Source organism: Aricia agestis, chromosome 1, assembly GCF_905147365.1.
Source record: "Aricia agestis chromosome 1, ilAriAges1.1, whole genome shotgun sequence".
NCBI classification, from domain to species: Eukaryota; Metazoa; Arthropoda; class Insecta; order Lepidoptera; family Lycaenidae; genus Aricia; species Aricia agestis.
The window spans coordinates 27,959,686-27,981,640 of NC_056406.1; the positions used below are offsets into that span (position 1 = coordinate 27,959,686).

The 21,955-nt window shown below is 42.7% G+C and overlaps 2 protein-coding genes across 2 annotated transcripts in view; one reads left to right on the plus strand and one right to left on the minus strand.

Annotated features, from left to right (window-relative positions):
* Positions 1 to 21,955, plus strand: part of LOC121740001 (neuroligin-1-like) — an 86,578-nt gene that overhangs the window by 42,716 nt on the left and 21,907 nt on the right. The window lies entirely within an intron of this gene.
* LOC121739929 (keratin, type II cytoskeletal 2 epidermal-like) lies at positions 12,201 to 16,207 on the minus strand. The gene is made up of 3 exons (XM_042132588.1): positions 16,129 to 16,207; positions 13,955 to 14,035; positions 12,201 to 12,598 (listed from the first exon to the last, which is right to left on the minus strand). Exons 1-3 carry the CDS (start codon positions 16,205 to 16,207, stop codon positions 12,201 to 12,203), a joined length of 558 nt encoding a protein of 185 aa, XP_041988522.1.

The window sequence follows — 21,955 nt, forward strand, 5'->3', positions numbered from 1 at the left end:
GTAAACAAGCCTTGCTGTATCTATATCGGACATCGGTTAGTTGACGTATGTTCCTTACAGCATAAGCAGCAGCACTAAGTTTAGCAGACTGACGCGAACGTCGGGCGACGGGCGCGGAGGGCGTGACACCTCACGAGGATATCATTCGTAGATCTTGTCACAATAATTGCCCCGGGATTTAGGAACTCATAACTCGAGGAAAATGAACACATATCACATATATTTTGTCACATTGTAATGAGCTGTTCCGAAACAGCTCATTACAATGTGACAAAATATATTATAACATGACACGTCGTTTATATCACAGATAAATTTCTAATAATGTGAAATTGGAAGGTAGGTAGGTCACAAATAATGTTATAAAAATGAAATTTAAGTAACAATGTAACACTCGAGGCGGATATTTCATCAGGAAACGATTTAATGAATTTCGAAATGATCATAATAGCCGCCCTTGAGGCTGACGGAGGACTCATTAAATCTCGGCGGCGCGACGTGAGGAGACTCCGGCGTCGTGACGCTCTCGAGTGGAAGTCGTCTCCGAGTGGCGCGCGGCCGGCGGGCAGGGGCGGCGGGCGAGTTGCTAACGCTCTGAGTAAATAATTGAGCGCCCGGAGTGCATTAACGTAAAAATGGAGTGACGAGCGCTCGAGAGCCTCTCGGGACCGAAGTAATTGCTGCGGAGATCGAGAGGCGATCGTTAGGTGTCCGTCGCCCGCCTCCCGTCGCCCGGAGCCCGCCGGATTGATGGCCTTTTGAAGATAAAAATATAATTTTGTATCGTATTAGATTTCTTAAATTGGATTCGGGTGGTCCAAATAAGTTTAAAAGTCGCCGTAATGCGGGGCTCTGTCGATCGGGTAACGGCTCCTCGTCCTCTTTATACCGAGACAAATTAATAAGATTTTCCTTCTGTATCATCCTTTGAACTTTCGATAATATTACATCATTTTCCTGGTAAAATTATATCAATCATTTCAGGTAGCAATGTGTTTACGGTACAGAGGACATAATATATAATAATGTGAAATGAGTCGCGGTTGACATTAATTTAGTTGATGTGGAGCTACGCGCTCGGGCGAGATCTTCAGTAATCTGCCTCCACATCGCGACACCCCGGGATGTCTGGATCGTTTCCGCGACAAATCCTGCAGAAAAGCGTCCAACACGTGCGCCTTCGACTCGATTATGTCACGCTGCAAATTGAATCTCCCCGTCCCGGCCGGCGCGTGACGGCGCGCGGCGTGGCGACGGGATTAACACGTCCTGGGCACGGGACACTTCCCGGGGCCCACCGCTGTCAAGTGTATGCAAATGGCCGCACAGCGCACTACACAAACGATCCGATTCTCGCTAAAATTAAACACCAGACCCCGCGGCCCCGGCCCCGGGTTTGCGTGAGACGTCTTGAACATCTGTCAAATTCTTACAAATTTAGAAATGCATGCGGTCTGAATTGACCCTAAGAAAGCCAAATACTTCGTTGAAAATAGCCTTCTATTAACTTTTACCGACGAATTTTGGAAGCCCCAGTTTCTACGAAATACCCTGAAATCGTCAAATTAAAACACCTAAGATAAGGCGTCCGGTATCTTCGAGCAGTACTAACGATGCGACAAGAGTAGTCGAATAGATAATTTTACAGCCCCGGCGAGGACCCCGGCGCACTCGAAAATGTACTCAAAAGGGTGCGCGGCGTGCCACACGGCCACGGGCCGCAGCATCGCCGGGACTATAATATCATAAAGAAAAATATTTTCCTTAGTCTATGGTAATATTAAACGAACCGGGGCGCCCCGCCCTCGCTCCTCACGAGGTGTGCGTCGGGCTACACGGCCTACACGAGGCGTATGTCGGGCTATAAGGCCTACACGAGGCTCGCAATATAAACTGATCCTGCAAAGAGTGCGGTGTCGGTGTGCGTGAGTGTCGCGCCGTAATCGTACATTATATTACGGCCTCCCCCCTGCTGCCTGCTCCCGGGGGAGGGGCAGGGGGCGACATGGGCTCGAGCCCCGCTATTATACCGGTGACATCCAATATTTTCGACAATCGATGGAATAACTGTGTGATATCACACACAAAGCCGAGCCGGTCTTTGTCTCTGGCACTCGAGCCCTTCCCCTCCCCCTCGCCGCCCGCCCTCACCGCCCGCCCTCGCCGGAGACGTGAGGTATCGCCGCCGTTTATTGTCGATTTGTGAATCAGCAAACAATGACGTCATCGATAAATACCTCTGTCCTCTACATCCCCGAGCGCGCTCAGATGTGTGACTTGCGAGAACTCTTATCAATATGGATAGTCTGAAACTCGACTGAGGGTTGTCGGATGATTTGATATAAGCCGTTTGGTAAAATAATGGCAATGTTATCGTTATTCATGTAACAATTTGTATTGCACCATAATAATTACTTATTATTAAAATACGAGTATTATTATTTATATTCAGAGCGACTCAAAATTAATGGTGTAAACTTTGACAAGTTTTTTAAGTTGAGTTAGTGCCCCCACGCATTAGGCGGCGAGGCTGCGCGGCCAGGTACAGGTTAGTCGAAGGTACACATGACAGCAGCCTTCGACTTAACTGAGGTCACAGGAGCCAGGACGACTATTTTACGCCGGTTCTTCTCGCCGGGCTAGTTCCTGAACCGGTGGTAGACATCTTAGTTTCTACGTTCTGTTTACTACGTTCAAAAATTTATTTTATTTTATTTTAGGTGGTTTTAAATAATTTATATGTATCCGAAATGATAAACATACTCTTTACGCTTATTAGACTAATTTAGTATTTCAAACCGAAACCGTTCACAATATCACATTGTAAAATTTCTGGATTGGATTGACGTAGATATTAAAAAAACCGGCCAAGTGCGAGTCGGATTCGCGCACCGAGGGTTCCGTACAAAGATCTAAGTATTTGATATGAATTTCAACTTGATAGCTCTACGCGTTCATGAGGAAAAAAGTAATAAGTTTATATTTATTAAAAAATATATATTTTGTAATGTAACTAAAAATTTAAGGTTTTCGGAATTTTTCCTTTATGTGTGCTATAAAACGTTGCTTCATGCCAAATTTCAAGATTCTAGGTCGACTGGAAGTAACTTTTTAGGTTTTGATTCCCTTGCGAGTACTTGCGAGTTTCAAAATATGCAGCTTAAATTGCTGTTTCTTTTGATTGCGTTGACATAGAAGTTTGATTTTGTTACAGCTTAAAGGTATTATAGACCTGAGTATTTGGTATGAATTTCAATTTAATACCTCTACGCGTTTATGAGGAAATGGGTAGTAAGTTTAAAATTATTAAAAAAAAATATATTATGTGATGTAACTAAAAATTTATGGTTTTCGTAATTTTTACTTTATCTATGCTATAAGACGTTGCTTCGTACCAAATTTCAAGATTCTGAGTTCACGGGAAGCACCCTGTAGGTTTTGATTCCCTTGCAAGTGTCGAAAATTTGCGGCATAAACGGCTGTATCTTTTGATTGCGTTGGCTTAGAAGTTTGATTTTTTCACAGCTTCAAGGGACAGTAGACCTGAGTAATTGATATAAATTTCAGCTTCATACCTCCACGCGTTCCTGAGAAAAAGGGTCTTGACAGACGGACGGACGGACAGACGGACAACAAAGTGATCCTATAAGGGTTCCGTTTTTTCCTTTTGAGGTACGGAACCCTAAAAATCTATGTCAATCCAATCCAGAAATATTTAAAGCGTGGGAGAGACATGCTTCGACATGAATGGGTCGGCTCGAACGGAGAAATACCACGTTCTCACAAAAAACCGGCGTGAAACAGCGCTTGCGCTGTGTTTCACCGAGTGAGTGAGTTTACCGGAGGTCCAATCCCCTACCCTATTCCCTTCCCTACCCTCCCCTATTACCCTATTTCCTCTTTACATTGGCTCATGCCCTCTTCTATGTATTGGAACAGCGGCCTCTGATACTATAAAATGATGTACAGTTTTGTTGCAAGACTAAACGTTGAACAATCTACATAAAGTCATAATATTGAGTAATTAATAAAGAATCCTTACAAATTCTTAGATTAATTAGATTGAACAGTTTTCCGTACTAACACATTTCTGGGATAACCCTTCGTTACGCTAACGATCACGAAATTATTTCGTGAATAATTAAGTAGCGAGGCTACGTTAGGGTTAAGGAGTGACACGTGAGGTTCCTACGCCCGAGAGTACGTATTAATAATATGTACCCTCAGTGACTCTCTTCACAGTCGTTCTCAAATTAAATTTAATAGACATAAAACCTACGATCTCCTCTGCCGAAGGACTCGTCCGTCACTCGGCTCACTCTCCGTCAGCCGGAGAACTCTCCGCCCCGAGCCCTCCTCGCCCCTTCACCATTAATGATTCGTTTTTTGATGGCGACTTCAAATGGCTCGACACAAAGGCGGAACAACTTCAAACGCTCTTGTTTAGCCGGCTCGATCGACAAATACTCGTCACGTTCAATTTCATCCGATCATTAAATGCCAATCTTAGTGTCGTCGTAAACGTTTTATGTTTTATTAGACGCTTTAATGTCTCTGAACTTTGTAATTATTCCTTATATCCCGTGCCCCAAACCCAAATCCGGGAGTTGACAACTTTTTAAAAATAGTTTCAAGCGCTTCAGTTGTTGACAATAATATCCGTAAATTAATATTTAATTCATTATTATGCCCTAGAATGAGTTAAAAAATATTTTAAATACTGAATTCTAAATGTGTCACGAAAACGCGGCATTATGGGCACGTGATCACGTGTGACGTCATCGTTCATGAAACAAAACAAGCGTAGACAGAGCAAAAGTGAGTAAGTGTTTAACCGAATAACCGTCAATTTTGTTTGACATTGAACGATGACGTCACAGCTTCAGATTTGCGTTTCCAATCACGTCACTTACAGTTAATAAATTCATTTTTTTTCAGTGTAAAATAAAATAAATCAATAATTATTTTTTCGTTATTTGTATTATTTTAGAGTTTTTATCAATAAATCTATAAAAAATTATTATTTTAAAATTTTAAACATACTGTCAACTCCCGGATTAATGTAAACGTAAATAAGAGGAACAATTTAATACAAATAATATTTTAATAGCACCTGAAATACGTTACACAAGCCGTACGATGAATATAATTCTTACCTTTCTTTAAGTCTGGGGCTAGAATTTGGGATCTGGAGAGAAAATATTATAGTAATGTGACTTTATATTACTTATTTAGAAAACATATAAAGATTTTAATCAATAACCTCAGAAGTTACATGTCTGTGCATTAGCCGTAGTGCGATATCGACTGTATCTGATTGCCGGAACTCCAGCTAAGCAGGTGTAATCAGTACCCCGGCGGTTGTCAGTTGATCAGATCATATCGCGCCGGTGCCGGGCTGCCTGTGTCTAGCGTGTGTCTGCACAAAGGGAACAATGTCACTAATTACCGCCCGCGCCACACCGCGACACCCGCGCGCGCCGATAGCGATCGTCTCGGCTAATTGTACTGCTCTATTCACTACATGTTTGTCTCTGCACGTTGAGTAACCGAAAAGAGACAGTTCCTCCGACGAAAATAAATTTTAAAGTTAATGTATGGCACCGAAAAAATATAATTTAAAGTAAATATATGTCGAGATTCAAGTGTCAAAAAGCAGCAAAAAAGTAATAAAATTACTTGAAGAGAAATCAAACGTCCTTCTCTCTTCTCTCACGCCCGTCTTTCATATGCCAGGTGAAAAAGAACGACGCGGAATCATCGCCAAATTAGTTTTTTCTCAATAACTCGTTATAGACAACATTTTAAAAATCCGCTAGGTCGATCTCTCAATGATAGAATTTTATACAATGTGTTAAAATATTAACTTAGTTCAATGCACGATTATGGTAATAAATGAAAAATTCGTGAAAATTAGATGCATCTTTGTGATTTTTTTCTATCGAGAAAATTTTAAGATATCGTGCTTTTGCTCAGATCGAATTCTCGGAAATATAATGTAGTATCTAATTTTAGAAAATGAAATAATTCGGGGCTTATTTTCAAGTAAAAAAATTAATTATAAAAACGACACTTTAGGGTTAGTCGCCCCCTTAAGTCAGCCCACCGATACGCGCCAAGATTTCAGGGAGAAACTGTGTCTTAAAAAAATGAACTCCGAGCCGCGTAAAGCCGCACGGAGCCGCGCCGGCTGCAGCTGGAGCTCCGAACCCGGGGCGGTATAACATCGCCAACTTTTGTATCCGAGATTAAACATTCTTGTTACGATCTCCTCAACTCCGACAACTGTACTCGTTCGTAACTGAGATGATCCTACTTCCCGCTACAAAATATTACGACATTTATACGCATAAACACTTTAAAGAACTAAATAATATACTCGCATTGTAGAGTAGGTGCGGAATGAATTCGTCTCGAATTTCGTAGCATCCGTGATCGGAACGATAGGTCCCACTGCAATAATTAATTCCCTCGTCTCCGGAGAGAACAATTCTGCGCCGTGCGTATCGAATTAGCCAGCTATAAAAGTGACGATACCCGGCCAGCCTCACAATTTAGAATGTATATTGTTCGGTTTGACTGGCAAATAGATCGGCGGCGGCGAGGCTAGGTCGGCAATAAAACCTCGCGTCTCTTCCTGCCATAAATCGTGTCAGCGGGTTCGACCGGTCCACGCCCGGTTTAGACCCGGTATACACCCGCCGTACCCGGGTATGAAGCCGCACAAAAACCGTCTCTTTGAGGTTCGATTCGTTTATTTGGTCGAGGTTGATGAAATTGTCACCGTTGACGTCGCGACCCCAGAAGCCATTTGTTACAAAACAAGGCACTCTATCTTGCTTCTGCGTAGATCAAATATCACGAGGGAATTAATTTTTTGTTACAGCTCCATTTTATTTGGCTTCCTAGGCGCACAATATTACGTAGTTACATGATTTTACTATTGTTGTTATCAACAAGTAATACAAAATATTACATGACTAGTTATTAAAATTGCGAGAGCAATGATTGGCTCCTATTTCATTATTACTATATTTTGATATTGAATTTCGTTTTGAACAATCATGATGAAACTGTCGGATACCAAAAATTATATATAATTATAAAAATAATTATTTTTGGTAAATATTATTATTTATTTTATCAACCGACCTCAATCGGGCTGTAGAATATTTTCTTTATTTAGGAAAAAATAATCGAATAAAATAGGAACCCCTAAATGTAGCGAAGCTCGACTAGCTTCGAGCCTGTGTCAGAAAAGGAGGTCATTGATTTTGAGTTTTATCGTTTTATTATGAGATCGTTCTTTACTAAAAATCTAGCCTAGGTGCAGTGTATGTGCAGTGTATTAGTATATTATAGCGACTTCGGAATAACCAATATTATTGAAGTCCTGACGAGTTTTACGTTAAATACCGTTGAATGCGTAAAATAGGACAATTCCTAGCATTACGATGCAATCCAAATATTCTACGACCAAATTATTGTTCTGGAAAGCCCTCGCTAGAGTACAACTTTTCTTTGGGAAAGCTACAGTACAAGCGTGTGTTTAGAGCGCGGGCGAGTGTTCTCAAGGGACAAAGGCAAGAAGTTGTAGTGCGAGTGCTGTGACTTGCGAGCACGAGACTCCGCCCGCAGCCCCCCGCCCGGTCACCCGGTAGTGTGCTTCCTCGAGCGACGACCGGATAATAACTACACCTCACCCGGGTTTGATCCTCGACTTGAAACTGATCGACATCGGCAGCAGCAGCATACGTGTGATACGATTTTAAATTGAGTGGTCCTACCTAGTATTTTAGTTCTTGAGGTAAGTTTTAGTTCTTTTTTTAACCGGCTATTATATTGGATACCCTCCAGCTTATTAAACATAACGTAAAATAAAATAACTATAATATTTCAAGGAAGTATATCGTGTCAAGTAGCAGTCGCGAGCTTTTGAAGTTAACGTCACTATGAGTAACTTTAAGGGGGTTTCTAAATTTATGTGGAATTGATAGCTGATTCGCAAGACGTCTCACGCAATTTAAATCCATACAAATTTAGGAATACATCTAGACGTCACCTTGCGGTCTGAATCAACACTTACAGATAAACATTACAACTCTCATAAATAATAATACCAATTGTATATAAAGCTACATAATCATCATATTACGTGGTGTGGTTATTCCGAATTGGCTAAGACGTTCGAAAACTGTTTGTAAAATAATATATTCCTTATGTTGCTCTACAGACTCTGAAGCTATAATTACGTCATCGCTGAAAGTAAATAAAAAATCAAAGCCTCGAAGCGGTACTTCAAGGCTTTGATTTTTTATTTGCTTTCGTCTTAATGGCCCATAAATCGTTGATAAGTTTGACTCGCATTACGTAAATCGAAAGTCATCATCGGGAATTGAAAAGGTCCGAAAGGTGTCGTAATCAATGTCATCCGGAATAATAGGTATACAATGGTATGCTCTAATAACGTCGAGTCTAGTAATAATTGTCTTACCATCCAACAGATAAGTAAAATCGTGTAACCGCGGCACAGGATAACGATCCGGCTTTGTTATTGCGTTTAATCGCCTGTAGTCTCCGCACGGCCTTATTTCGCAGTTTTACTTAGGAACTACACGGAGCGGACTAGACCACGGACTTTTCGAAGATTTCGAGACATATTATTATCCCCATTTCCTGCGTAACCTTGAATTCGTCCTTTACGTGTTTGTACTTATCCGGTGGAAGTTGTCGAGCTCGAGCGAGATATCCACCTCACCTGCAGGTACGTGAGGCGGATATCACATTCTAGTTTCCCTTCTTCCAGGAACAGGGTTGCACGCACTTGTTCGCGCTCTTTGAAACGGAAATGGTAGAAACAGAGCCAATCATGACTCTGAGGGCTGCGATGAGGCTGGCTGTGATTGCGAGACCGCTAGCGTTGCCGGAAACGACTGGAGTCTCTCCTCCGGGAACTGCTGCGAGATCTCTCCATGTTGGCTATCCTGGCGCTCAGTTTCACAATTTCGGCCAAAATTTTATCGTCCTCTCTGACAGGCTAAGATGTGGATAATTCGGAGATCTGTGGCTGCTGCGAAGTCTCCATGATTTTGTCGGCCACAGTAGCCAGGTTATCCATGTCTTTAGCTTCAGTAACGGCGAGAATGGTTCGCACGGCAGTGGGGAGATGGTTCTGCCACAATATCATGAGTTTATCAGGAATCCTCTCTCGGCCTCGACGAGATCGCGCATGTGTTAGACTTTAAAGGAAGTATAAATATAAAAACATACTTAAAGTAAATTTTAATCAAAGTATTAAAGCAGATTTTACGTAGTGATTGTATTATTCATTAATTTATTAAATTTATACAAAGGGCTTGAAAATAAAAGAAAGTTATATAGATCCATTTAAGCATTTATTTAGCAAGGTTTATAACATTGAAACAACGTAAGTACTTCTTATTAACCATTTATAGCTTGGTATACATCCACTAATTTACTTAAACAGTTAAATCACTATATTATATCACATTATGACTTTACACAAACATTATGGCAGTAGAAAGTAATACTTATCTTTAACACGTCAAATAGAGATGCTTCTTCAATCATAGCCCGAGCAAAAAAGTGTCGGAACACGTAAAGAACAGTCTTTTATAACGTGTCCCCACTCTTCGACCCGCCCACCGGTACAGTTTATACAAAATAATACTAGTTTCATTATTAGCATAGTTTCTAAACTATTTACACATTTTTAAAACAATCATAAAATCATAATATTTATGTAATATGTATAAGTTAAAAATGTAATACTATAACACATGCGGCGAAGAAGTTGCGACGGCGATTGAATCTGGCGATTCTCCGACTACTCATAATTACTCAGAAGTCTACTTTTAAGAGCTCCATACATATTTGTGTCAGAGGGTTTACTCAGCAAATTGGTTACCTGCTGAATAGCTTCTTTGCCCAGTTTCGACATAACGATTTGGGATTGAGTTTCGTCAGCAACCTTTGAGGACCCAATACTGCTTCCGCTCTGATGAACCATACTCTCGGCTGATCAGTCCAGAATTCGAGGATACGATTAGTGACGGAAATTGCCGACAAGTCACTAAACTCCGGCTTGGCCTGCGCTGGCCCCTGCTGGGCGGCGGGCTGAGACGACTGTCCAGGTATCGGATTCATCGCAAAAATGTGCACTTAATTCTTCCCGAAAATAGTTCACAACAGTCACTTACACTGTGCACCACCAAAAAAGTTTTAGTCGGGGTCACCAATGTTACACCCAATGTTATAATATGTGCGAATGGGCAACTAAAAATGAGTGTTCATAATAAATCTAGCAAAAATGATAAAAAATAATATCATTTTTGCTAGATCACGTTTATTAGTTATTACGCTAGTGACCAGAGTCACTGCGCCAAGGAAACTGGGTACCCACATTACATAAATAGGTTTCATTTTTTTTTGTTCAAATATAACAAAGTCTCGTTAATATTTTTGTAATTACTCATTAGTATAATTATAGATACTTTTGCAACATATGCTCTTAGAATATATTCTAAGGTAGTATATTCACAAAATAAATGTATACTGTTAGTAGTAATATTATTATCATGGAGTTCAATAGTTGTAAAGTACATAATATTACTGTAGTATTCTCTGAGGTAGACCGCAGACGGCATTTTCCAATCCGCTATTACATGCGATACGTAATGTACAGTAATTACATTTTGCTTAAATATTATTTCGCTGCATTATGTTAAATCATGAAAGGCTCGTGATGGTTTAACTTTATTCAACTTTCATTCAATAAATTATTATTATTTTATATTATTACCTATTTACACACCTGTGTAATTGTGTATATTATTATGATGAAATGCGAATGTAGCCAGGGCTGCATCATTTCATACAATTGTTCAGGCCTGTGAATGGGATTTAGCAATACTTCTGTTGTTATGGAACAAAATTATGGTAATGAACACTATCATGTCGAAATAGGTCCCCATGCACAGCACCAGTAAACTGACTATAAATACATAAAAGCCTACTTTCAAGAGAACGAGATTATCTTTATAGTGATCGTTGTTAGAAGTTTGTTAACCGCTCCGGAGCCGGTACCCTCAGGTGACGCACCCGGCTCCTGCCGGAGTCCGCCGGGGCCGGTAACTACCGGCGGTGGTCGACGAACCCGCTCGGAATTCGTAATGCGCTGCAATTTGCTAAATAATCCCCTTCTCTTTCAGCATTCGGAGAGACAAATTAGATTCCGTCGATGGAGTCGGATCTCGCGCGGTCTCGTTATTTACGGAAAGTCTAATCTCAGAATACCCACTCGGACAAAAAGAGTGCTTTAGTAAAATCCATTCGAGAGAATTATTTTTAATGCTTTAATATTATTCAGTTTCAATAGTACCTAAGATTTATCGCTCCACCGTTAAAAATGACGTTCTCCCGCCTAAATAGAGTCACCGACTCGGAAGACTCGAATAAAGCGAGGGACAAAAAGCGACGACGGTGTCTCCGAAACGCCACAGTTTATAAAGCCAACTGCCAGCCGCACGCCCGAGGGCCGGGGGCGGAGGCCGACACCTGCGACCCGCTCGGGCCCGGGGAAGGGGAGGAGGGCTCCGCTAACGCTTTAAACTATGTTTTCATTAGCGACTCTCTCAGTTTTAAGTTGCGGCGAGGTCCGGAGCATGCACACTAGCATAACGACGTATCGGCGTATCGGAATGCCGGGTGGGTCGCGAGTTTATCCGGGATCCCGGGCCGCCACGGTGTATCGTATTAATTAAAAGTTGCAACTTTTGGAATAATCTCATTACAGCGGCTGGTGATTATGTCTGTTAATTATGAACTGGCAAATGACATCCGCCACGAGCTGTTATTGTCCGCGTCCGTCGTGTTCGACGAAATGTGTTCATAAAGCTATCGAATTAATTTTAGAATGAAAATTTCGCGGGAACCGATCCGGTCGCAGTTCACATTTGCATGTTATTATAGCTGGAGGGGAAAATATTAATATCTTAGGGCCGAAAGGCGCGGGGCTGAAGCGGGGCGGGGGTCGGGTATTCAGATCCGGCCAAATTGGCGGGCGCCGGAGCCGCACCTTCCGCCGCACAATGGCCGGGACTTATTGTGATAAGGTAATATCGCGGATCCCTTCGCAAACATCTGCGGGCTCCTGAACTGCCACCCTGAGACACGCCGCCCTAAGTCACGCCGCCCTGAGTCACGCTGCCATGAGATATGCCGCCCTGGGATGCGCCATCCTGAGAGATGCCGCCCTGGGATACGCCGCACTGAGACACGCCAGCCCGAGAAATAACGCCCTGGGATACGCCGCCCGGAGACACGCCATCCTGAGATATGCCGCCCTGAGACACGCCGCCCTGGAATACGCCACCCTCAGAACCACCGCCCTGGGACACGCTACCCTGATACCCACCGCCCTGGGACACGCCGCTCTGAGTCATGCCGCCCTGGGATACGCCGCCCTGGGATACGCCGCCCTGGGATACGCCGCGCTGGGATACGCCACCCTGAGACACGCCACTCTGGGAAACGCCACCCTGAGACACGCCGCCCTGAGACGTGCCGCCCGCTGCACCTTGACACGTTATTACTTGTCACAGCTAGGAGACAAGTGACAAGTTAATACAGTAGATACTGTATGTCTATAATATAATGTAGATCTTTCTTTAGATGAAACAATGTGGCAAATTGGCAATCATGAGTTAATTGCTAATGCAATTAGAAAACGTATATATAGATAATATTTACTCGTAGCAGTAAAATATATTATCTTCCACAGCAACGATAACAACTCTGTAAACTTACAAACTTCGGCTTCACTAACAATAATTTCCGAACCAAAACGTTAGTCGGTGAATGTGGGTCCGGACCCACGGAATCCCACAAAAACTCCGGCCGCCGCCATTGTTCGCCGCCGGCCGGAGATTCTTTTATTGAAATTCTCCCGCCGTTTTCGTTTTGTGCAAATGTTTTTGCGCCATTAAGTTACTAGCAATCAGTTCATCAATCAAAGCGAAAAAACCTTCCGCCTTAAGTGTATTTACACCGATTACTTTACGTTTATTTTGCAGCTCACAAGGAGTCGAGTCCCCAGAGTGTTCGGGACGATTATTTGGGTGCCCCGGGCGGAGTACTAGCAAAATGCCATTTATTCTTTCCGAAGTTTGTCTCGCAAATTTGTGGTCTTTCAAATGAAATCGCGTGCACCGCTAAGCCTCTTACGCGAGTGCACCCCCGATATCTTGTCTGAGCGTCAAAACGGAAGCGAAAAAGTCGCGGCGACAAAATACCCAACGACGCTTGTGCCGAGTGGAGCACGTTTAATTAGTAGATTATATTGGAAGTTGCAAGATCGATGCTCTTAATATTCGTTTGGGTAATGGAGGAGTCGTGTCGGCTTCGCGCGGGAGTGCGGGCGCGTCTTGTAGCAATTACGGCGACAAGCCGCGCTGAGTTCTCGATCAACGGCGACGCACCGCGGGGCGGAGGCCGGGGCTCGGCGGTCGACGACCCTGCGGTGGCGATGCCGATAGTCCGCAACGACAAAAGGTCTCCTATCCTTTCTCGAATCGAAAACAGAAATAAACACAAAGGAGTACCTGCTACTTGAGGCTTTATTCGTTTCTTAATACTACTAATGTGTCGACCGGGCGGAGAACGTTCTATTTTCTTCGGACGTCTTTTGAGTCGGATTGTCAGGGCGCGATCCGGGGGCGGCCGGACCGACTTCCAATTAACGATAGTGTCTCGCAATAAATCGAAGCTATTGTGCTCCGCGCCGGCCTTTTCGCGTTCGTTTCGACCTTTTGTGAGCCGTTTGTCGTTTGTAGCTTTTTAATTAGCGGCATCGATACGAAGATTACAGCGCACAAAGCGCGGGGCTCCGGCCTTACGACGGGCGCGGCGCGGTGCGATGTGCAGCATCACTCACCCCCGCCCCCGCCCTCGCCCTGACGTTTTCCTGTCTCGCTATCATAATATTTTACCCCGCCGTATCGTGAGCTCACAATTCCTACATAAACGTTACATTAACGTACATTGTTCATGAGCTCGCAGTCGTTATTCGTTAGTCGGACTTTATGCCCCTTCAGGGCATGATTTTCTTTCGAAGCATATAATGGAAGCTTCGATGTTTGTCGGTTCCCGAGTACACCGTGCAGTTCCAGCTCCCATCTTTTTTCCTTCGAACAGTTTGAATGATATTTTTATTTTATTTATTTACACTTTATTGCACACAAAACCATTAAAAAGTAACATAATATTAGAAAGACGACACAACAGGTACTGCTTATCTCTAAAAGAAATTTCGTCCAGCAGTCCTAAGTAGAGAAATTTGAACAGAAACATCAGATAGGGCGTGCACAGATAATAATTAATATTGATGAACAATTTAAATTACTGTAACATTAAAATACAATAATTATACTATACTATTATACTACAATACTTAGATACTAATAATACTATTCTATAATTTATTACATACTATATCGACATGATATTATATACCAATTATAAATTTTTAAACATTGTATGGATACATACATATATATATATTATGTATATTTAATAATAATCTTAACTGGATTCAGTATTGAGGTAGTGTTCCTTCAAGCGTCTTTTAAAGACAGTGATTATAAGACTATCACGAATGGTGTGGGGAAGGGAATTTCATAATGTAACTGCATGAACGGTAAAGGAGTAGGAGAAGAAGTTGGAGCGATGGGAGGGGAGGGAAAGATTTGTTCTCACATTAGGCCTACAAGGGTCGAAAAAAGTTGAAGCGATCCACGAGGTAAGAGGGAGATAAAGAGTTATAAAGGATACTGTAAAGGAGGAATAGTTCGAGTTCGAGCGACGTCGAATAGCAGACATCTCGAGTCTATTAAATATAGCCCAACAAAAAATCGACTCACCTCATCTCCTTTCCAAAATATATCTCAAAGTCCCTTCCCGATCCTCTAGATTATCTTCCTATAACCCTTTGTTTACTCCTTTTTCCCATACAAATTATCGTAAAAACTCATTTTTTATTCGTGCAGCTAACTTTTTTAATGACATAAGCAAACTCGCGGATCTTGATTTATTTAACTCTTCAGTAAGAGCTACAAAAAAGCTAATCACTATGCAATGGTTTGAGACTGTTTCTTAACTGTTAAAGTTAGAAACTAACATTAAACTTGTTCATTTGCTCCATGTTACATTCATTGGTATACCTACCTACTGTTATATTTCAGTGCGTATCTGTTTTCTTTTTTTTCTCGTAAACATAGAATACCTCACATTAATTAGATCATAAGCTTTTGTTATTATTGAGTGTTTAACTGTGAAAACGTGTAAATGGTGTTAAGTGTTAGTGTAGTATCTAAGATTGTAAATCAAATCACTGTATGTTTTCCTGATAAAATAAAAATAAAATAAAATTAAATAAAATAGGATATAGCTATTTCGCCGAAGGCGAATAGGGAGCCACTTTAACTGTGACCGAAGAGCTGATACGTGATCATACTTTTTTAAACCAAAGATAAAACGAATGCACTGGTTTTGCAAACGTTCTAACTTCGTGAGCAAGTCTTCGGTAACATCCAAATAACAGGAGTCAGCATAATCGAGGATAGGGAGAATGAGTGACTGGACTAGGGAGATTTTAGTTTTTAAGGGTAAAAAGTTCTGAAGGCGCCTAAGCATGTGAACGAGTGGAATACTTTTCTACTTACCTCGTTGACTTGCGGTTGCTAGGACAAATTATTATCAATGATGATTCCAAGGTTTTTAGTAGATTATGTGAAGGCAATCGGAGTACCATTGTAAATAATGCTGGGCACATCATTAAATCGCTGTGTCATATATCTACTGCCGACGATTATTGCTTGAGACTTATGAGGATTTACTAAGAGACCAAATGATTTTACCCAGTCTGCAATTCATCCTAAGGGGAACGAAGGAACGTGTCGGAGCTAGGTTTTTTTGCGGTCCGTCCGGGCGGCGCCGGAGGGGGGCGTTCGTCGTTTCATTGTTTTGCGAGTGTCACTTCTGGCGGCGACGATCGCTGCCGATTGTTCGCCGTTTCCTCTACATTCTCAGTTCCGAATGCCGCTAAAATACCTTCCTTTTTTGTAGCTCTCTTATGCTGCCCTCTCGCCTCGTGTAATTGCAGCTCGTGAATCAAATCGCGCACTCTCATGTGTCATTTACGACAAATGTTTTGCTCTGGAAGCGTTTTGGGAAGCTACATTTCGGTGCATTTCTCGCACTTGAAATGTTAGATCTAAGGTAACCTTCGCTTCAACGTTTCAACTTCTTATCGCAACTTAGGTAATAATATTTTCGTAACCCATCTGACTCGAGCGACGTGTAACATTTACGAGTATTGGAATAGTGAACGGGTAGTGACGAGTAAAAACATTTCCAACGTCTTTTACAATCGCAAAAGCAAACTTTAAGAACAAAGAAGGTCGAGACTCGAGAGGCGAGCGCGAATAGACGGGACGGGCGGAGAAAGTTTGCGAAGGGCTTTGATCAGACACGACGAAGTTTGTCGAATAGTTGGCATCTGTTCCGGAGCTCGAAGTGGTCCGCCGGCCGATAACCACCGGCGCTGTTATCGATAAACACGCGACGCGTGATACGGGGCATATCGATCCCGGGGCAGTTGAATTTGTAGTGCGAGGCCCCCGCTCGTTATTACAGCTCGCTCGGGGCCCGAGCACGTATAAATATCGCACAATTACGCTCCCCTTTGACATACCTTCGCGAAATAAGATTTCTCCGGCGGCAGCGATATTGAAATGATTCCGGCGAATTTCCATTTTTCCCTCCCTTTTTCTGTTACAGGTTAAACGATAGAGCGAAGTAGGTCGCCTCGCACGGAAATGCCGACTGAGAATATCGCGCGGCTCGACCTCGTGTACGGCCGGCTGCGGTATCGCCGCTATATCAGCACTGCTCGCTTTTGTCGTTATAACCGTGAACCTACAATCTCATCGTAACACAACCAATGTATTACGTTCACTCTTGAAAAACATTAAAATGTGTTACAGTACAATTTGAATTATATTATACCATACTAATTAGAGTAATAAGTATCTCTGATTATACCTAACTTTACGATGCTAATAAAGTCTTTGAATATTTCTAAATACTTGGGTGATAATGACGTGTTTTCGATATCCAGCGGCACGATGTATGTCGGGGCGGGTTCTGATGGATCTTGTGATCCATCAGGACGCACTCGTTCCAGTGTGTGACGGACGGCGGAGATGTGATTAATTCCAGCGACATACCCCGGGGAGGTCGCCAACACCTGGGAACCCCGGCCGACAGGCGGAACCCCGGCTGGCGCGCGGAACCCCGGGAGTCACGCGAGTTATATGTTAGCGGGCCGACACCTCGGGGGCGCGAGCTCGAGCTGCCGACGCCGCGAAAAACTCACTGATGCAGTTATAATTGTGTCACCCTCCCTGTAGCGCCATCGCGGTATTCGCTTCCGGGCGTTTGATTAGCGTTAAACGATTGGGTCCTACTCGTATTAAATCCTATATGAATACTTTGGCTGAATTTTTGCACCATTAGCAAGATTAACGAGGAACGCGCTGATTGGTGTAGATTTCTCGGGAAATATTAAGTTTTTCTAAGCGTTTCTCAATTACGTCCCAAATTAAAGGGTGCCCTCGTTAAACCAGATCGGTTTATGTCGGGTTTAAGAATATTAAAATTTGTGATTCGGGTTAAGAAATGTCAAAATCATAATTTGGTATTACGAAACGATTAAAATTTGTCCGGGGTCCCCTGTCGCCGCCACTCGCCGCCACTCGCTGCCACTCGCAGCCCCGACCAACCGACGACCGACTTTAAAAAACAACTCTCTTTTGTCCGGCGGTGGCGTGATGCCCACTTATTGTTACGAAATCCCTTTTCTTTTACTTATTTAAATAATTTTGTAAGCTTTATATTAGGTTTGTGTTCGGGAAAAAGTTTCTTCGCGTTTTACATAAAGATTCAAAAGGTTTTCATAAAGTTTATTTACATTTTGCTAAAGTATGCAGGTGCCATTTTGCTGGAAACCTGTTCGCCATCTTGTAGGTAGGGGCGTGATCCCAACTCCGCACCCACCCACTGCGGCAAATGGCAGTCCTCTCGTAATGTTAACCTGACACTACCTAAGGACTTCAGTAGAGACGAAATAGGTAAAGGTCTACAAGATCAAGATCTGAACCATGCAGAGGATGCATTAGCAGCCAAACTCTCGTAATATTTGCTGAGTTGCTAAAGATGTGTGAGGTTAAGCGTTGTCGTGGAGTAAAACCGTCGAGGAGCACAGTCAGCGTTATCTCCGTCGTGCCGAAAGCCTGTAGGGGACGGACCGAGGGGAACCCACAAATACAATGCGGCCGATACAAAAAACCAGACAATATAAATTTTCAAACAAAACGAGCACAATCATTAATTATCAAATTCATCGCTGTTACGAGTACGCATCGCGGTCGAAGTCAAGCAGCATCGGAATTCGGATTGAGCAACGATAATAATTATAATGTAATTGAGTCAATTAATTTCGATACATCTTTTTAAAAACGAGTGTGGTTTCCTCGTACGATGGCGCGGCTCCACAGTCCACAGCATCCACAGTACACAAACTGCAGAGAGCTCGTATCGTAGTCCAGTGTTCATTTTTACTCAGCGCCAGCAACATAGCCAGAACCACACAGGATCTGCCTACCTTAGTGAAAACAATAAACATTCAATAACATTCAATTCAATAACAAAGTACGACTCGGTAGCTCGATGTTCGTACTTTGATTTTTTTTAAGAACGACACAAAACTACCCAGCATCAATCCAGCGGAGGTCGAATATAATATTTTTAACCCCCGACAAAAAAGAGGGGTGTTATAAGTTTGACGTGTCTGTCTGTCTGTCTATCTGTCTGTTTGTCTGTGTGTGTATCTGTCCGTGGCATCGTAGCATCCAAACGGGTGGACCGATTTTGATCTAGTTTTTTTTGTTTGAAAGCTGACATGATCAAGAGTGTTCTTAACTATAGTTCATCATCATCAGCCTGCTCCGTGCTGGACAATCAGGGTTTATCTGGTTCATGAAAGGCCGTTTACAACTTGCAGTCGTTTGATGGGTTTTATATTTCATTCTAGTTCGTGACATTTGTGAATATACAATATACGTATACACATAATAATGGAAAGTCGACCTGGTGCTGCAGCATTACCTGGTAATCAATAGGATATCCAACTCCTCGCCAACTTAGAGCAGAGGTTTCGTGTTTGGGCTCATTTTAATTGCGACAACCAGTAAGAAGTAGATATACAGTAAATATTTACATACTGCTGCTGCAGCATCACCTGTATTCTATAGGAACCGAGCTTCGTATGAACCCAAAGTGGAGGTTTCATGTTTGGGCTCATATTAATGGCCTCATCGAAAAGGACATTGATAGATGGTAATCATGAGAATATGATTCTGTTGATAGGAATTATTCTGCACTATAACCAACACAAGTTTAAAAGGTATGAAATTAAATTAGAAAATTTAAAAAAAACCCCCGCCATACAACTTTAAAAAGTAATGAAATAATATTTAATGCCTCTAAGCTTTAAGTTCAAATAATTCCTAACTTGTGTAAAGTAATATTTTAGTCCATAATTGTTGTCAAGGTGTGTCGGGGGACCGCTAATGTAGATGTTTGATTTCACATAACAATTAACAAGTTTAAGGATCAATTCACAGCGAACTGAATCGAGGTAATCAGCGACTTGGCGGTTGTAGGTTGCAGTTTACTTGGCGGTCCACCGACACACCGTGACAACAATTATGGACTAAAATATTACTTTACACAAGTTAGGAATTATTTGAACTTAAAGGCATTAAATATTATTTACAAACTATATTGAAGTTGTCAGATTTGGTCATCCATCACGTCGCGAGATTACGTGCCGCGGGACTCAATCGCGGCACGGCGGGCCGATAGGGGGTCGGGTCGGCCGGGGGGCCGATTGTCGGTCGATCGACCGCGATACACGATGATTGTGCACGTTCGTTCGGTTCGCGGGCTGTTCCAGCTCCCGACACAGTAGTACGCGCCTAAACTGTAGGACGGCTCTAATATTATCACTTCCATTTCAGGTACGTATATGCGGTTTTAGCTCGTGGTTAACGTTATATTTCACAGCATATTACGACAAATAGCACTCTGTTGACTGTCGGTTATTAAATATACCATAACTAGGTATTGCCTGTATGAAGACATATTTAAAATACAATTTACCGATAGAAACAGCTAAAATGATTTCGTAAACCGTAGCATCTCTTAAATAAACAACGATAAGCTATCCAATATTCACGGCGTGTCGCGGCGCGGCGTCACAGCCGGCGACGCGACGTTCGCCACTGCTCCTCGTATGTAAATACGGTGCTGCAGCTCTCGCCTCGCCTCGCGCTTCACAAAGGCTGCGATAAACAAATTAAGCTAATGGCGGAGCCGCAGCCCCGGGGCACCAGGCACCGGCTGCGCCGGACTGAACTCCTAATTCTATTACCGTCTGCTTTTTAGCAAATCACATGATAATAAAATAGGCAAAATAATTTTAGATAAACCTGATGTAGACATTAGTATTTTTAAGATAAAATTAACACGACAGACAGCGTCACCGATTAACTTTACTTTTTCACTCCGGTTGAGTCTACAACTTTTATAATTATTATTATGATTTTTGCCTGCCGGTCATTGAGCATTCCGCCCAAACTGCAAGTTGAAGCAGGCTATGGGATATACACTCAGGTGGTTTATCCCGCACCCTCTCTACTCCTCCCCCTCCAGCCCGGTATCAAATCGCCGGTGCTGCTAAGGTCAATATTTGTTGTGATCAGCGGAGCCGCCCGGCGCTTGTGACGTCACTCCATGGGGCAGGCCCGCTCGTGCAGCTCTTGATACATTTGGTTCACGTTGATAGCACAGAAATCAGGACTGCAAAATAAAACAACGTTTTGATTAATATGTCATTGTCAGTCTTATGAGTAATGAGTCTCATTGTCACTCATTACTCATAAGTTTATCGTTAAATTGGTGTATAGCTGTAGTAGTAAAAAGGCCCATTCACGGCAGGACTGCACGGCAGTCCTGCAGTGAATGGGCCTCACTGATTGGTTCACACTCGGTGTTTCCGGCCGGCCGTGCTGTCCTGCCGTGAATGGGCCCTTTTACGATGATCCTCGCGCGTTACGCGGGTCGCACCTGTAGGCCCCCCGCGGTCCGCTGTCAGATACACGTCATACTAGCCCCCTCCTCTCACCCGCCCGCGCCCCGCGCCCGGGCGATGGGAATCACAATTGACCCAAAATAAATTAGAATATTTCTATTTCATTTATGAAAATCGATCGCTCCCATCGTGCATCAGAAAATAGGTTTCGTAATCGAAAATCATTTCCAAATATCATTATCATAATGTTGTTATTGTAAAAGTGAATTTTAATTCATGTAAAATATTAAACGTTTATTTTCATCATTTTCTTAGACTTTAGTGGCCTCTCGTTGGCCCTACTGACCTTTTGCTTGGTATTGATTACTGCTTAAATAAATAGAAATGTTCTCAATCACGACTTGCAGCTTTAGGCCAGTTAACTACACACTATAATATGACAAAATCAAAATATTATGGCGGTTATTTGATAAGCCACCGTGTGTGTCGTCGACGTCGTGTCGGCGAGTCGGCTTGTCGCAAGCTTGTCGGCGAGTCGGAGTGTCGGCGAATCGGCGTGTCGGCGAGTCGACGTGCACAAGACGGGCTGGATGTATTTGCCTCCGGCACGAAACGCCCACTTAACCCTAAACCGTCGTAAAACAGATGGGGCCCTCGCAATAAATATTCTATTATTCAGAAACAACGGTCTTCCTATTTTCGTAATATATTTTGGAAACACTT

Bases quoted from the DNA above. Each gene is read 5' to 3' on its own strand.
- LOC121739929 (XM_042132588.1), bottom strand. From the start codon at position 16,207: ATGAGAGTGCGCGATTTGATTCACGAGCTGCAATTACACGAGGCGAGA. The intron at 14,036-16,128 runs GTATTTTAGCGG...ACGTTTATGTAG, and splicing joins GAGAGCTACAAAAAAGGAAG to GAATTGTGAGCTCACGATAC. The intron at 12,599-13,954 runs GTGAGTGATGCT...TAACGTGTCAAG, and splicing joins GGGCGAGGGCGGGGGCGGGG to GTGCAGCGGGCGGCACGTCT.